This window comes from Lepidochelys kempii, chromosome 2 (assembly GCF_965140265.1).
Source record: "Lepidochelys kempii isolate rLepKem1 chromosome 2, rLepKem1.hap2, whole genome shotgun sequence".
Classification (NCBI taxonomy): Eukaryota; Metazoa; Chordata; order Testudines; family Cheloniidae; genus Lepidochelys; species Lepidochelys kempii.
In genome coordinates, this window is record NC_133257.1 from 154,875,525 (window position 1) to 154,892,836 (window position 17,312).

A 17,312-nucleotide genomic window follows, 5' to 3' on the forward strand; every position below is an offset into this window, starting at 1 on the left:
TCTCTTCAAACTTCTCTTGACAGAATCTTTCCATCGTATTTTCAGTCTTCCATGTCTTTTCTTGCTGCCCTCTTCCTCCCATTCTTTCTTTGCTGGTTTCTTCCATTCTTATCACATGTTCAGCCTACTTCAAGTATGCACTCTTCAGCCTGTCTATCACTGAGAGTCCCAAGTTCATCTTCCCCCTAATTTCTTCCAGGCACACTCTGTCTACCCCCTGCTTGTCTGCCATTCTCCTCAGTATATTATTTTCAACTATCTGTATCTCCTTTTCTTAGAGTTCCATAAGACCCACCATTTCCAAATCACAGAGCAGGCAGGAACAAATACATGCAGCATACACTTTTCCTTTCAGTTTGTTACTTAATTGCTGACCCTCTTTTCAATTCTCCAGATCTCTCTCCAATTGCACTAAGTGTACTTCCCAAGCACACAAATTCATTCTTCTGCTTCTCTCCTGAAACCTACCAGCCTATATTAAATATCCCTCTTAATTATTAATCATTTATATTACTATTGCACCCAGAGTATTGTATTTGGGTTTATATTTCACTCGGTATTGGAATATGGTGCTCTACACTGTTTTTTTTCTTTTTTAAATCTAGGTTGTATCTACGTAGGATTAAGTTAGTCAAAGTTTTGCTTGGGATCTGCTCTAGAAAGATGATGGAGAATTTATATCCACATGACTTCAATAATTTAACACCAGTTTTAAAGTGATCGATTTATGTTCTTAATTTTCTTTTTGAACTTTCCCCTGTATTCAGTGCTCAGAGTGTGTTGAAAAAAATTAGCAACCTATCAGATTTTGCAGAGTAGGCTTGAATTTGAAAGCAGAACACAAACAATTAAAGCAAATTATTAAAGACGAGATCGCTTCTAGTTCAATATGGATGCACCAGGAGGAGGGAAGAATGCTTTTCGCACCTGTGCAGAGGCCAGCTACAATCTGACTGGGGAGCGAATGCATTCTTTTTGGCTGATGCAAGCCTCCCCAAAGGAGCAGGGAATGATGGGTGAGAGAAGGACTATGGCCACACCCACTTGTCACACTTATTAGCAAACCTACCAGTGTTGAGGGAAGTGCAGGCTGCACACTTTCATCCTTTTTAATGGGTAGTGGAGTTGCTTCTCCTCACAGTTTGCCAGAATTCCTCCTGCAGCCCCACTGCAACATGGCCCCATCTGTACCAACAAAGGGTTTAATCTTGAAAGCCCTATTTGGCTCTACACGGATTGCTGATAATACTGATGCTGATCCTAAATTTTAAAAGGCATTTGTTTCAACTTTCCATTTCATTATTTTAACCTAATTTTTTCTCACAAACTATAGAGAACATTAAAAGGCAAATCAATAAAGCAATGATGATTGTGGTCCTTATATAATTATTTAAATAATGGAAAAAACTGAAACTAACCCCTAAAACAATATAATATGTACTGGTAAGGCATATATGTGGGAGGCATGACTGTTTAATGGAGGAAGTATTAAATGTTTCAAACTTTATTTTACATACAATTTATTAATATGCTTATTTTAATGAGTCTAAAAATCACCCTCCTATTCATAGCATCAAAGTAATAGATCTTTGTTCTGAAGGTACTTGACAGAAATGTCTGCCTTGCTCCTGACAGATCACTAGCTAATGTAATGGTTACAAAGACAGTCATGAAAATAGATGAAATTAGGTTTAGTTACATTATAATGAGGAAAGTTTGCTGAAATTTGGATGTTTGAAAAATATCTAGATTTTATTTCTTCCTATTCAATTTTTGGGTTTAGCAAACTAGCATAGGTGGAGTAAGAACCAGTCTAAATCTCTATTTTGAGGTTTGAAACATGCAGTTAATAATTTTGCTTTTAAATAGATGCATGTCTAAAATCCATCTGGGACCTGAATTGACATTCCTGGCCCTGACAAAACCAGGCGATAAGGAAAATCTCTCAAAAAGTAAGATTTACATCAAATGGTTCAGATGTAGCATTGTAACCAATTCAAAACTCCAAACACTATGAGGTTTCCCCACCACTATATACACTAATGCAGAAATTCAGAGTAAGGAAAGAAGAAGGCAAGAAAATCACTTAATCAAAAATGGAAGATGTTTTCCAGTGTTTTTCATTCCATTTGCCAGTATCACTTACAACAAGAATTTAGACATTCTGATAGAAGTTGTTCTGGTTCCTTGGAGTAAAGTTAAATGCATTGAGAACTACCACTCGGAACATATATAGTATTAATAAGTGACGAACAGGACAACTCATTAGGAGTTTTAGTTGAGAGAGGAGTGCATAATTAGGCCTCATTGTCTTTAATCTCATTTTCTTCTTTTTTACTTTCAGTGATTATAGAGTTTGGGAAAGATACCAGATAAAGAGTCCTAGGTACTGACTGCCTACAGAGGTGTCAGGAATAAGGGCATGTAGCTGGGCCTGGGATCAACTGGCTAACTACAGCCCTGGTTAACCAGATCACTTGACTGACTGAGTGCCATTGCCAGGATTGCTGTTAAGACCAGCAGTAGCACTTGGACAGCAACTGCTCAATGCACTCACCCACAATTGTGATCTCTCTTGCATGTGCCTCGTTCCTGCCTTACTCCCAGCTCTGCTCCTGCCTTGTTTCCAGCCACGCTCCAGTCCTGCCTTCGCCCTGTCCCAGCCCTCTGACACTGTCTCTGGCCCTTGACTTGGCTTCTGGTTCTTGACTCTGGCTGTCACCGCCACTGTTCCAAACACTAGTCCTGACCACCCTCCTCCTGGTCCATGACAAGATATGGCTGAACAGGTGCAGTTGAAGTTTCCTCATGCTGCCCTGCCGATATGCCTCAGGAGGGAGGGACCACCACTAGTGAGGATGAAAGGAGAGTGGAGACTCCATGCACTACAAAAATTACCCATTATTGATAACAGGCATCAACCAAATGTGCATCTGAAACAGTGCTGAAATTAATTTAATTTGACATGCAGATAGGATAAAAGTGTAGTTAGCACCATTTCAGAAACCATGGTTAAAACCTGTCCAGGTCTACTAAGTCTGCAGTTGTGTCAGGATCCTGGTTCCCCTCAAATAGATTCTGTGATCCCCACAGCTCCAGGCCTGGCTCCACAGCATCTGGGTCTTCCCAGCTCCTTGAGGCAGTCCTTTCCCCAGACACTCACCCCACCTGGCTTTTTACTTGTGTCCAACAGCATCTCAGGTTGAGGGTGAAACCTCAGAATCCAATTAAGCTCCTTGTAAAAAAGGGAAGATTTTCTGCCCAGACCCAGAGTAGTTGTGATTATCTTTCTTATATTCGACTTTCAGGCTTTTAATTTTTACTGTCATCAACTGCTTCTCTGGTTTACATTAAGCTCAAAACGTCACTCAGACATCCAGTTAAACACACGTTTTTTTCTCCCATGCTGCTTCTAGATTTCCTCTTCACACTACAATCAGGACCCAAGTGTTGGCCTCTGGCCAGCTGGGCGCATACATATAAACTGTCTTCTTTGGGACATTGTTGTGAGATGAGAAAAAGCTGTTGCAGATCTGTTGCTAGTAGAAGTTGTCTTCCCTTGAAATAGCTCACATAGCAGAGCTCCATAGTGTGTGCAGAGATATTTCTGTGAGTAAGTGGCTTCCAGTCAAATTGACCTCTGTGCAGTGGAATGCAGAAAATCAAGTGCAGGCATCTGAGCAGTGATTGGTGCACTGCAGCACAATCATGGAAGGACAATGTGTGAATGATTTGTGCTAGGATACCAGAAACCTCTATCCACATTGGCACTAAAATGGTTCAAAATGAAACAGTTAAGACTGAACCAGTTCCTATACTTGCTGAAAGCAAGTATAATCAGAATGGTTCCTTGAATACATGCAGACCATTTGGAACACTTTTGAAACATTTCACAAGCTTTTAGGATGACCAAGCAGTTCTTAGAATGGTAAATTTGTCTAGCGTAGACAAGACCTTACATGCATGTATGCAAACAGTTCTGGTAACATAATGATATGAATGGTAGGATGTTGTGGCCTGTTCCAAAAACAGTAGTCCAGATCCAGCTATCCTTACTCAAATTTCAATCCATTCTTTTTTAGGCAAAGTCCCATTAAAGAATAGGAGCTTGCCTGAGTAAGAACTGAATCAAACCAGAGTAAGGATTTCAGGATTTGACCACTGCTTGGGACATTTGTGCCTACCAGCGCAACCCCCTTGCTAGACTCCTGAGCCATCCATCTCTCTTCAGCAGAAAGGACTATAAAAATAATGATCAATGAAAAAGAAATGAGCTTACTTACATTACTGAATGTGAAAGCTATGAACTATAAAAAGCCCCAACAGCTTTAATAAGGTCAATGTTTGAACTACAGCTACTATGAATTATACATAATATAAACACAAAGGGCATGCTCATGTGGATCTATAGGGGTGTTATGAGGAATGATGATGTAATTTAGTTGTTACCTTTTGGAAAGTAAGCAACATGCTGAGAAATCCTGAATTATTCATTAGCTTCAGAGCTTCATTCCATGATGGCTTCACACATGTTCGTTCTGGGTCAGCTGTCACAGAATCAATTTTTCTTTGGAACAGAAGTAGCACACAATCCATGATCCGCATTATCAAGTGAGGAGGTTTACCCAGTTTGCGAACAGTAGCAATGTCAACTGGTTTAATAGTCTGAAAAATTACAAAAGAAAATGACCCTCTTATTTAAGCATCTATCCTTTGCAAACTGAAGTGCATGAGAATTAATGACTGTCTCCATCAGGGACCAATGTCTCTTTGAATCCAACATAATGTAACTAAAATTCAAACTGTAGGGTATCTCTTTTAGCCTTTTACATAAAGAGCAAGACTGTGGCTTAGCCATTACCCATGATGGATAGTGGCGGTAATGAGGTGCTATACACTGGTGGCACCTCCCTGAAGTTCTGTGCCTCAGGTAGACACAATTGACTTGTTTTAAAGTTGTATCTGTAAAATGAGCACTGCAGCTGCAGTTTTGCAAGCAGTTCTGGTGTACCTGATTCTCCACAGTTTTAACTTCATAAATGTACAAGCAGGGGTCCTGGAACAATTTGTATAGAGGGGGTGCTGAGAGTCATTGAACCAAACTGTGAACCCTGTATATAATGGAAACCACTTCAAGCCAGCGGGTGCAGCAGCACCCCCAGCACCCTTAGTTCCAGCACCTATGTGCACAAGTGAAGATCAGACATCCTTTGTGCAAGGGGAGGAGCTAAATGAGTGGGCCTTGCAGCCGACAACCCTATTCCCTTCTGTCCATTCTCTTGTCTGCAGCAGTGGCTTTCTGGAACATTGTAACCCCTGGATTAGTTAATCTTACCACATTTCAGATCAGTTCAGCAAAATGAAATATTCCAATTCAGGTCGAATTGACCTGAAACTAAACATTTTAATTTTCCAGGTGGAAAATCAAATATTTTTTACCAAAAATTTTGATTTTTGCAGAAACTGCATTTTCCATCAGCAAATCATTCTGGAGGAAAGTTCCCAACCAGCTCTTGTCCTGAGTGACTTTTACATGCTGAATCTACACAAACACGCTGCTGTTGCCTGTGGGCAACTCTCTGTGATGAAAGAAAAGGAGTACTTGTGGCACCTTAGAGACTAACCAATTTATTGGAGCATAAGCTTTCGTGAGCTACAGCTCACTTCACTGGATTCATGAGTCATCCCTGAGCCTGAGCTGGTGAGTCATCAGAGGCAACTGCCTGCAGGGCCTATGACAGGGGCAAGCCAATCAGCAAAGGCCCAGCCAATCCACAAGCAGGTATAAAAGTTCCTAATGGAAGCAGACACTCCAGTCTCCTCAATGTTGCTATCTTGCTGGGAGATTCTCCACTACCTGGTAGTTCTGACAGACTCCCCCAGATGCAGCTTGCCCCTGCCCCAGTTTGTGCCTGTTCCTGCCCCGGCTCCAGCCTTAGCCAACCCCTCAGCTATCTGACACTCTCCCTGCCATACACACAGGAAAACAGATTGCTATTTCCACGGACTATATGCCAGGCATCAATCTTACACAAAATGAGAATACAGGATAGGGAATATGGAAAGAGACACGTCTCACCAGGGAACGTCAGTTGAGTGTAGACAAGAAGAATGGCACTCCCAGGACTCGTTATTGAGCAGGGTCCCTGTACACCAGCTTTGCACTTGTGATAAAAGCAGACTTGTGGCTACTCTAGATTACACCCACCACTTATACCTGCTTTATCTAGACACTAGCCAGAGAATCAGTGCAGTGTACATTTTTGCACATTATGTCCCTTTGTGGCTACCTGCCTCCCTTTTTGAGTTTATACCTCAGCACACAGAGGCAGCCAGTGCAACTGTCACTGCACCTACTTTGTACAGAAGGAGAATCACTTCAGAAGCGTAGAATGGGTACGACTCACTTTACATTGACTCAGCAGCCTACACATAGCGCAACACATGGAAGATATGGCCAAAGTGTGCTGAGGGAATGCACACAAAAGCAGCATTTTCTACACTGTGCACTCTCCCCTGGAGCCCACCTCTGCTGCCTGATTGTGGGAGAAACATTGCCCACCTTTACTTCTCTGCTCCCTTCCCCAGCCTTTAGGGTTTCTGCACAGGGGTTAGCAGTCCAGTGCCAGAGCCCTCTGGACGTTGCCAGTCAGAAGAATAAAACTGAGACTGCAACTGGCCTCTGCTTTGGAGTGAAAGATGAGAAAACAGCCTTTTAAATCTCACCCAGGGCACCCTTGCCAAGCTAGGTTCAATCTAACCCAAAGGGTAGTATGTGATTGTGTTTAGTGTAAGGTGTCCGGATGATTCAACTGCAGTCTCTGGACCTTGTATCTCACTCACAATTAATATGGCAACTGGAACCTGTCCGTTTATGCATTTTCAGCATTCTGATTTGCCTTGCTGAAGATGGACAAACAGAATTAAATGCTCTAGGTTCCACACATAATGATCATTACGCTCATTATCCGTATGCGTGTCATGGGATCAATTCAATTCTAACCTGCAGTGCTGCCTCTGCTTCCTCCAGTGCAGGCCTTGCAGCTTCAAGCTTCTCCTCAGCTGCTGCTTTATCAATGGCAATTTCATCTACAATGGCATGGGCTTTATCTTTCACCTTTTGGACCTGCATTTTCACCTTTTCAGCAGCTTGGGCTTTCATAGTCACGTCCAGTAAAACGCCATCAGCTCTTTTAGAAGCAACAGCCAAGTCTCTCTCTTTCACTGCCAGTTCTTTGGACAGCTGGTTTACTGAAATCTCAGCTTCCATGAGTTTTGCAAGACCTGTTTCAATCAAATTATGACAGTATATTTATGCATCAGGAAAAAGTGAGATGTAAGCCTAAATGTTCAAACTTCGGTGCCTACAACCAGTCATCCAAATCCATATTTAGGAACCTGAGTAAGTGACCTGAAATCTGATCTCACTTATTGTAAACCTGTTTTACACCTGTGTAAATTCATTTATTTCCCTAGAGTTACCTCTGATTTTCACTGGAGTAAGGGACATCAGAATCATGCTCCAGGGTCACTTACTAAATATGGATTTGGATGACTAATTTTAAATATTTATTTTCTTTTTATGCATGTTTTTAATTCCTTAAATCTATCAGACCACATTGCATAATGGTACTCATTCAGGCTAACAGCCATTTAATTTAATATTAGCACAGAAATATGAAGCGAGATTTTCAAACATTGCTAAAATTTAGTATTGTGATGTGCAGTTTTATAAACTTCATACGACATGACAGGCACTTTATAAATCCATTAGACACAAGGAGAAACAGGAACTCATTAGATTGCTCCTAAGCTCCATAGAACAGGGCAAAGCAGAGAGGCCTGGAGACTTGTGGAGCTCAGGAGATGCAGCGGACCATGTTGAGCTCCTAAGTTCAGCATTACATGGAAATCTGGGGAGGTGGGGGCAGCTAGAGACAGACAGTATGCTCCTGAGCTCTGGACTGGCTCCACATTTTTAACAAACAATGAGAGAAACAGACACAAAAAAAATCACGTGTAAAAAAACTCACAAATAAACCATTACTTTGCATACTCTCCAAACAAGGATAACTCTGCATTTGTGTAGCCATCCACCGGCCATCTATAGGGGTATCAGAGTAACAGCCGTGTTAGTCTGTATTCGCAAAAAGAAAAGGAGTACTTGTGGCACCTTAGAGACTAACCAATTTATTTGAGCATAAGCTTTCGTGAGCTACAGCTCACTTCATTGGATGCATGCTGTGGAAAGTGTAGAAGATCTTATATACACACAAAAAGCATGAAAAAATACCTCCTCCCACCCCACTCTCCTGCTGGTAATAGCTTATCTAAAGTGATCACTCTCCTTACAATGTGTATGATAATCAAGTTGGGCCATTTCCAGCACAAATCCAGGTTTTCTCACCACACACACACCCCCCCCCCACAAACTCACTCTCCTGCTGGTAATAGCTTATCTAAAGTGTTTCCACAGTATGCATCCGATGAAGTGAGCTGTAGCTCACGAAAGCTTATGCTCAAATAAATTGGTTAGTCTCTAAGGTGCCACAAGTACTCCTTTTCTTTTTGCGAATACAGACTAACACAGCTGTTACTCTGAAACCTTTGGATGATTATTTGTGAGAGTTTGTAGTCCATATTGGAAATGACTATGGAGGTAGAATGGATAGGTGCAGATTTTTAGGATGAATGCTGATCAGGAACTCTGGGAACAGTTAAGCTTGGTTTTGGAAATTTTACCTGGGTATATTTATTTAACAGACTATTAATTGTGAATGTATTTGAATATTTACCTACTTTCCTTTGGTTGTTAATTTCAATACTTTTAAATGCATAATCTGTTTTGGGGGTTTTTTAGCAGTACCATTTCTTGGAATACATCCACAGTAGCAGTTTTAACTTAAAGCGAACAAAGGGTTTTTTATCTGTTAATTAATATCAATTTACAATTCACTTGTAGTCTACAAAACATACAAAGTTAATGAAGCAAAATTTTCAAGTGTTTTGTAAGCACACTGTACAATATAACTGAAAACCAATTATGGTAGCTGCCTTGCTAATCGAAATGAGTTCAATTCATTTAAATCTATACAAACAGGATAATTTTTTGAAATGCTGTGACTCAGATTCTTTGTATAAAAGAGTAACTATTAATGGTATACTACCGTTCCATAAAATGTTAATTTTGCAACGTAGGTTTTAATGGTATCAAAACCATTAATTCCCCATCCAGTACAAAAGAGTTTTAGAAATAATAATGGTCTCTGACATGTTCAGCATTTTGAGAGATCTAAAGGATATGTCAAGCTGTGCAAGATCTAAGAGTGGAATGTTATATACAATTCACTTTGGACCAATTCTGGTCCCACTCCATTTTTTATCCACAGCAATGGGAGCAGGATTGGAAACTTACACTGATCTACCCTATAGGGTGAAATCTTGCCGACACCCACAACCGCAGACAAGCCAAAATGCAACAGAACCACCAGGAAGCACAAAGGGTAGTAGGAGTGAGCAAAATGGAAGCGCTGGAGGCTTCTCCAGACCCTCTTTCCCAAGCTTTGCATCATTCACTGACTCCTCCTCCATCCTTCTGCCTTCCATGTCCCCTTTCTCATCACCTCAGCTCTCATATTCTTATGTCCTCCCTGACCATCAAAAATCTTCCTTATTCCCCAAAAACGCATTGCTACTTATTACATTTAAAAAGTAAGTATGTGAACTTTAGAGTTGTACATAAAACAAATTCTTGTACCACAAAGGAATAATTACACACACACACACACACAATATAAAATGGAGGCACCAGTTGTGACTCTGGACTCTATAGTTAAGGATGAGTTGACTTTTGCATTTAGAGCAGGAATGCAACCTCTTTATTCTTATATCTATTATACAGTATATACATATCTCTTTCTAAAAAAAAGTATATGGTACCTGTTTTCATGCGGTCAGACAAATTTCCCACACCAGCAAATTTCTCTCTGTAGATGGTTTTGTAGCCACTGATGAATGACAGATAAGACTTTGGAGTCACAAACGTTCGACGCCTGTATCGTTCAAAGTACTCAACACATTGTTCAGCTACAAGATCTTGAAACGTTCCCATAGCATTAACAACGCTTTTTTTTACTCCATCTGTGCATTCAATTTTGTAGGAAGCTAAAAAATGCTGTGCAACAGCTACTAGAGCATCTTTAGGCCAGGGCTGGAGCCAGTCCATAGTACATCCTGAAATCAAACCCGGAAACTTCAGTGCGCGAGTTCTGAATTTTTCCCCAACAGGCGAAAAACAAAGAACCACATGCAAATTGTTGCGAACTCGAGTAAGAAAATAGTCATAGAGATTTTCACTACTAGGAGAACGTCTTGGGTACTCTTTCTTCATCACAGATATCAGGTCTTGTGTAATTTCATCTATTTCATCTCGTGCAAAAAGACTGGAAACCTCACCTGAAGCCAAAACATTGTTCATGTACTCAAGAAAAGACTCATCTCTGATTTCATTGTCTGTGAATATAAAGGTAATACCCTGTCCTTTCTGTCCAGCGGTGCGATACAGAATTTTCAGATCATCCATAAGGTTATTAATGCCATACGTTCTAAGATAGGGAAGGGTTAAAGATGGACAAAACAAAATAAATAGATCATTTCAGGAAACAATTTAATATTTTCTGGCTCAATCTAGTTAGGTAAAAATGTATAAATATGAAATTCATTTACAATATCTCATTTCACAAACACAATCTATTGCATTATGTTAGGTTCTCTTACACCATTTGGACAAATTCAGCATTGGCAAAAACTGGGGCAACTTCGCTGAAATTAATGGGGTTGCCTCCTTTAATAGGGTGGAAAGACTAAGACCCTGTCTAGGAATGTGGGACTGCATTGATGAGTCACTGAGACTCAGGTGCTAAAGTTCTTCATTAAGATTCAGGGTAACTACTGCTGAGTCACACTGGAGAATGGTCCAATTACTTCTAACCAAGACATAAAGAATGTGGGATTGCAGTGGGGGAGGTTTAGATTGGATATTAGGAAAAACTTTTTCACTAAAAGGGTGGTGAAACACTGGAATGCGTTACCTAGGGAGGTGGTAGAATCTCCTTCCTTAGAGGTTTTTAAGGGCAGGCTTGACAAAGCCCTGGCTGGGATGATTTAACTGGGAACTGGTCCTGCTTCGAGCAGGGGGTTGGACTAGATGACCTTCTGGGGTCCCTTCCAACCCTGATATTCTATGATTCTATGATTGTCTTTTAGAGCAACTGAGAGTTAGAACTGAGACGATCCTTAGAGGAAAGCCCTAGGAACATCCAAGCTTAAGGTGGAATCTTAGGCTGAGGTTTATGTTGTGTTATTCATTTTGAGTTAACAATTATGCCAAACTCCAAAAAGGGATGAGTCTGGACACTAGCTCAGGGTCTATGTGCTCTGTTGACAACAGAGGAGGGACTCAGCTTGTTCACACATCAAATATGTAAAACTGTGGTCCATATGAAGCCAACGGTCATTTTGCTATTGATTTCAGATGGCTCAATATCAGGTCAATAGTTCATAAACTGGTCTTTTTATCCATTGTATCTTTAACCAATGGAAGTTGAAATTAATATTTTCCCCTTTCCTTTATCAGTTCATCTTTGAAATGAACATTTGGTTTCTAAAGTGCCTTCTAAAACTAATAAATAATACTTGTAATATCCACATAACTAATTCTAAAGCACTTCATAACAAACCTCTGAGTCAAGGTTAAATCAATTACCCAGCAAACATTTCTAAGTTCTGCTGCAGTTCCTTCACAATATTAACATTGCCCTGTAGCTACTGCCAGTTCTGCCACTGCGGGGCACCTGAAGCAATCCATCCGTTTAGTCTACACTTAGTGACTATAGTTATTACAGTAATTTGTATTATACTGATCACCACAACATTTATCCATTCCTGAAAGTTTATGAAATATTTTTTTCATCACATGGATTTGAATGGAATCCTACAGATATAGAACTAAATTCTGTGCTGTCTTGAACCTAATTCTGTACCTGTTTCTCTGCTTTCTCTCTTTCTTTTAGCCAATCTCTCTCCTGCTGTCTCTTTCTTTTCTACCTCTCTGAAAGGTTAGAGGGGCTTGACATGTCTTTTTTCCCTTTCCCTTGGGTACAGCTCCAAGTTGCAAGATTTCCAGTTGCACAATTTTCACTTGAAGTGTTTATTTACAAGTGATACTGCACAGAGAGACCTAATGAAGTATTCAGTCTGGTCATTTTAAAGTGAGAGATTTTTGAAGCAGGATTTAAATAGGATTTTATAGGGGAACACTGTGGGCCAGAATCACTTAAAGGAAGAAGAAAGGCTTTCTGCCAAAAGTTTTTACTGTATCTCCGTGTATTATTAAGGCAGCAGAACAGCCACCCAGTTCTGCCATCTGCCAAATGTGCACCTCAACGTGCACTTTTGGCTGAAAAATGTAGTTTACAATTCAGGCTGAAATGCTTGAAAGGCTTTGTACTATTTGAAATTAATTGTAAATGGTTAATTTACATAGCAGATTAAGGAACCAATATATTAACGTCTGTGTTTATTGCATTGTGTTACCTTGTTAGAGTAATCTGAAAGCTCTGATATCCAGCAATATATGATGCTAATCTGGTCAGGCTCTGTTTTCCAGATCCACCCACACCAACCAACAAGGCATTTCCCTGCGGAGTACGGATAATTCGGGATATTTTAACCAAATGGATCATTGCATCCTGCATAAAGAAAACATTGTTAAAATGATGTAAAGACAAAAAAAATTATTGTCTATCATCTTCATGTAGAAACTCATCAGTTAGTGACTACCTTCATTTGGAGCCAGATCCTCACCTGATGTCCACTCAGGGACCAATCTAATGCCCTATGAAATCAATGGAAAGGCTCCCATTTACTTCAATGGGCAGTAGATCTGGCCCTGAAAGAGCATCCCTATTTCATGCTCACCCAAGAGCATGTGATATGCAGTGCCTGCTCTCAGGGGACCTAAGGGGACCTGTGACTCTGAGGGTAGAGGAGGGCAGGGAGGAAGCCTACTGAGGCTCCTAAAAACTGGTCTCTGAGGAGAAATATTTACAACCTCTCTAAACAGCAGTTTGTCTTATTAGGAAAAGTAGAAGAGCAGTAGTATTTGTATTCTATTAACCATATTATTTATGCCCTAAACGGTGACAGCAATACATAAAACAAGCCTTTCTGTTAATCCGATCACACTTGAATTCAGTTCAAAACCATGCACTCAGCCCCAGGGAACAGGCCCATCCCTTGCAGTGGACATAACAAAGAACAGGATGGTGTCAGTATGGTGAGCTGATACAATCAAAAACTGGTCTGTAAGTCCACCACACCCAGACAGTAAGAAGTGTCTGTGAAGAAAAAGGGGTCAAGGGATCTTTTAGGAGGGGGTAGCCTCGATGGGTAGGAGGGTGGGGAAAATTAGTGAGGAGACGCTCTCAGTGCATGCAACAAGCTTTTGCTTTGGAGTTTCAAGGCAAGAAGAAGGAAAAGACTGGGAGCTGGAAAGTGACTGAATAACTGGTGTGAACAGAGGCAGCAGCCTGGTGGCATAAAGAGCATCCTCTATGGCTCATTTGTAAGAGATACAGGAGTTCCTCACAGAACATAGAATTGGCAGGTTTGGTCAAACTTCAATGACAATCTTGGCAGGACCATATAAAATCCATGCATCATTAAGTAAAGAGAAATCTACACAGGAAGGGCTGTATATTGGGGCACTTTCAATAATAACTATTTTTACTGTCAATCAGAGAAATAAATACCTTGAATAATACTAAGTCCATATGTGTTCCTCTGATGGTTTCATTGTACTGCTGCATGAACATCTGTAATCTTTCAGCCAAGTTATCAAAGGAAGGAATAGACTCATACATTTTAGGAGCTTCTAGCTCTACCTCATCAGGTTCATCCCCAGTGGCCTCTGGGGCATCACGCAAAAAATCCACAAAGTATAATTCTTTGTGGTCATTTCCTAGTAAGTCTTGACCATGATCCTCAGAAGCAATCTACAAGAAAACGTATATTACCATCATCAATTATGTTTTTGGTAAGCCTCCTTCAAAATGAATACTGAACATTATTCATCTTACCTTTCTTATTATATCTTCAAACCAGCCTTTGTCATTTTGGCTGATGAACCTATCTGCAATAACACGACTGCATTCATGCTGGAAGAGAGCAGCCAAAACACTGGTGTTCTGGCAGACTTCAGCGGAAACTGTAAGAATTCCTTGCCAAATACGACTGAGATCTCGTAAATTAAAGATGTAATGAAATTTAGCTGGAGTTGGTAACATCTATAAAAGAATGTTAGATCCATTTTCAAGTAACTACTTAAGAAGCACTGAAATAGTTCTTTCATAATTATCCACGTGGTATTAAATGAACATTGCATTTTTTAAATCAACTTCAAAATTAATTTTGCACTAAAGACAGAAATTAATTCATGATATTTAGAACACAGTTAACATATGAAAGTAAAACAAGATTAGGATGATGATCAGCTCATAAATTACTTGTATGTGGGATATCAGCTTCTCCAGAAATCTTCAAAGCCACAGTAACAAGGAATGAAGGGCAGTAAGGACAGTTCAGCCAACCATGGAATGAAAGGCCTCACTAAAAACAGCTGCAATTCTTGGCCCCTCGATCCTCTCCTCCCTCTTCCCCCGATTTTGTCTCCCTCTTTTTGTTCTTTTTGAGAACATTTGTCTTGTTCACAAGCATGAGTACAAGGAGATGAAGGGAAATGCGGGGGGGGGGGGAAGAAGAGGAAGGAAATGAGGAAGGATAGGGAGGAGGAAAAAGAGCATGGAGGAAGATGAAGAGTGAGAGGAGTTCTTTAAACAAAAAACTTTAAAAGCAAAGTAGCCCCTTTTCCTCTTCTTCCAAAGACAGCTGAGTAATGGATATCTTTAGCCTTTTTGTTTTATATTTAGCAAATTTGGAGTTCTAATAGTTCACAAACACACTTTTTTTTCTCCTGGGGCACAGTTCCCTTTGTGGAGAGTGGGGTAAATAGTGGGGGAACGTATTTACAAATGTTTTATCCCAATTCAGAGACATGCCCCCCTTATTTTGCTTGCGTCTCACGAGCATTCATATGAGTGAAATTTTATTCAAATGAATGTTCACAAGAAGCAAATTTCAAGCTATTAACCAATATTATTTGAATTAGAAAATGAAATTAGTTTTGTGATTCATTAAATTAATTCAGGTGGAAATGGAGTAGTTCATGACAATTTGGTCAGCCAATCAACGAGCAAAACAAATGTCATAGGACTTTGGTGATCAGTCACAGATCTCAAATATCCTGATCATCAAATAACTGACTGACTACTCAATGCAAACAGATCATCAGTGATCTGTAATTCAAGATGTTTGTAGAATCTATGTGTTAAGCAATTTTGAACAATGAATAAATGTGTAAAAAATACAATTTCTTCTTAGACAATTCACTGACAGAAAAAAGGCCTATATTTGTTGAATAAATTGTTCACTATAAAAAGTTTGACTAGCTGTTCCTCTGTGTCTCTGCTGAGGCCCATATAATATGCACAGTTCCTTATCCCCTTTCCATACCCCTATTCTCCAGGCCTCAAGTCATGGTCACAATCCTACTGACCAAGGAAGTTTATAACAGCTAGAGTTGGCTGTGAATACCTGTTCAAATTCAAAAACAATCTGTGATTCAACTGGGTTTGCGGCCTTTTCATATTTAATATCTATGAATATTTGAGCACTCAAGCTTTATTAGCATAAAAACTTGAGAAAAATATTTTAAATTTTAGCATTTGCCAGAAATGAATTTTAAATTGCATTCTATATTGTAAATCTGCCATTCCCACTGTGTGTGTTAGTTAAGCTCATCATCCAGGCAAGGGACAAAAATGCCATCATGTGATGTAAGCAGCTAGCCAGCACAGCATGGATATTGCATATTCACCATGAATCATTTGCAAACAATCTGCAAACCAAAAATTATTTGCTGAAGAAATTCAAATAAATTCAAAAATTTCATAATTCATGTACAGAAAAGAGGCAAAATTTGTATGATAAGTTATTCATTGTTGATTACTTGCTCAGGTCTCCTATCATTATCTCAGAAATGCATATAAAAATACAATTTGATTACAGCAAGACTGATGGCAAGTTATGACTATTGCTTGTGATCAGCTAAGAATTACGGAGACTATTATTTTTTGTTACTCTGTTCCCACATCCCAATATTTGTCCCGCTTCTTTATTTCTTCCACCTGCAATTTTTTGTTATTTAGAGTGTAAACTCCCTGGAGCAGGGACTTGTATTTAATAGATGTTTGTGCACTGCCTGGTACAATGGGGGCCCACCTGCATGGCTTCCAGGAGCTACCATTAATAGTATAAAATAACAAAATAATAATATCATCCCATCAGAATCATTGTCACCATCACATTTTCCGACAGACAATAGATTCTGTGGATACTGATTATCATTACAGCAGAAATTCCACAGGTACTGTGCTATAGTAAAAAGAGACACAATTCTCCCACCTTTTCATTTTATGGTGCAAATATAGGCTTGTTAACAAAAGTCACATTCGTTTTACCTTTACTTTAGTTGCTTGCCAGACTTTTCGAGTTGTAGGTACTAATGCTGATGCCAGTTTACATATTTTGTCTGGGAAGCCTCTCTGTACACAGAAATAGCCTTCAGCTACTGTTCTAAATATTTTGTCAATAGACGAATTGGAAGGTAGGGTGCAGTTATAAACACTAAATTGACGCTTGAGGCGCTGAGGAATGTCATTCCGACCTCCTCCAGGGTGAATCATGGCAGCTACAAACTGGATGTCAACCACATTAGTGAATTCTCCTGGCTTTTCCAAATTGTAGAAACCTTTCTGCTCCATCAGCTGCCTTACAATCTCATTGGTGATCTTACAGAAACATAAAGAGAATAATCAGGAATTATTTCTTGACAGTTCATCTGAATCCAAACCTCCTGCACAATAAATGAGCAAGCAAAAGAAAAAGGCACAGTACTTTGCAGTGAATCATGTTGTTTACCGAATACCATTCAGGAAAGCAACAAAAGAAAACAAATAAGTTATTCCAAATATTCTGGTCCGTTTGGCAGATGTAACTGATTACTTGTCCAGGAATTTTCAAAGCTATCTAGTAACCTCACTTATCTTTTAGAACATTAACTAGCACCTACTGTTCTTCCAAGCACCTCAGAAATGTTTATACAGGATGGTAAGTGGGACCAGCAGCTGCAGGTG

General features: G+C 39.8%; 1 protein-coding gene across 1 annotated transcript in view; it reads right to left on the minus strand.

Moving 5' to 3' along the window:
* LOC140907170 (dynein axonemal heavy chain 5-like) overlaps window positions 1–17,312 on the minus strand; it is a 266,273-nt gene that overhangs the window by 98,372 nt on the left and 150,589 nt on the right. The window contains exons 53-59 of the mRNA XM_073332494.1: window positions 16,638–16,967; window positions 14,139–14,345; window positions 13,812–14,054; window positions 12,595–12,749; window positions 9,940–10,604; window positions 7,004–7,284; window positions 4,450–4,665 (exon numbers count right to left, since the gene is read on the minus strand). Coding sequence (XP_073188595.1) covers window positions 4,450–4,665; window positions 7,004–7,284; window positions 9,940–10,604; window positions 12,595–12,749; window positions 13,812–14,054; window positions 14,139–14,345; window positions 16,638–16,967 — 2,097 coding nt within the window. The remainder of the gene's footprint in view (window positions 1–4,449; window positions 4,666–7,003; window positions 7,285–9,939; window positions 10,605–12,594; window positions 12,750–13,811; window positions 14,055–14,138; window positions 14,346–16,637; window positions 16,968–17,312) is intronic.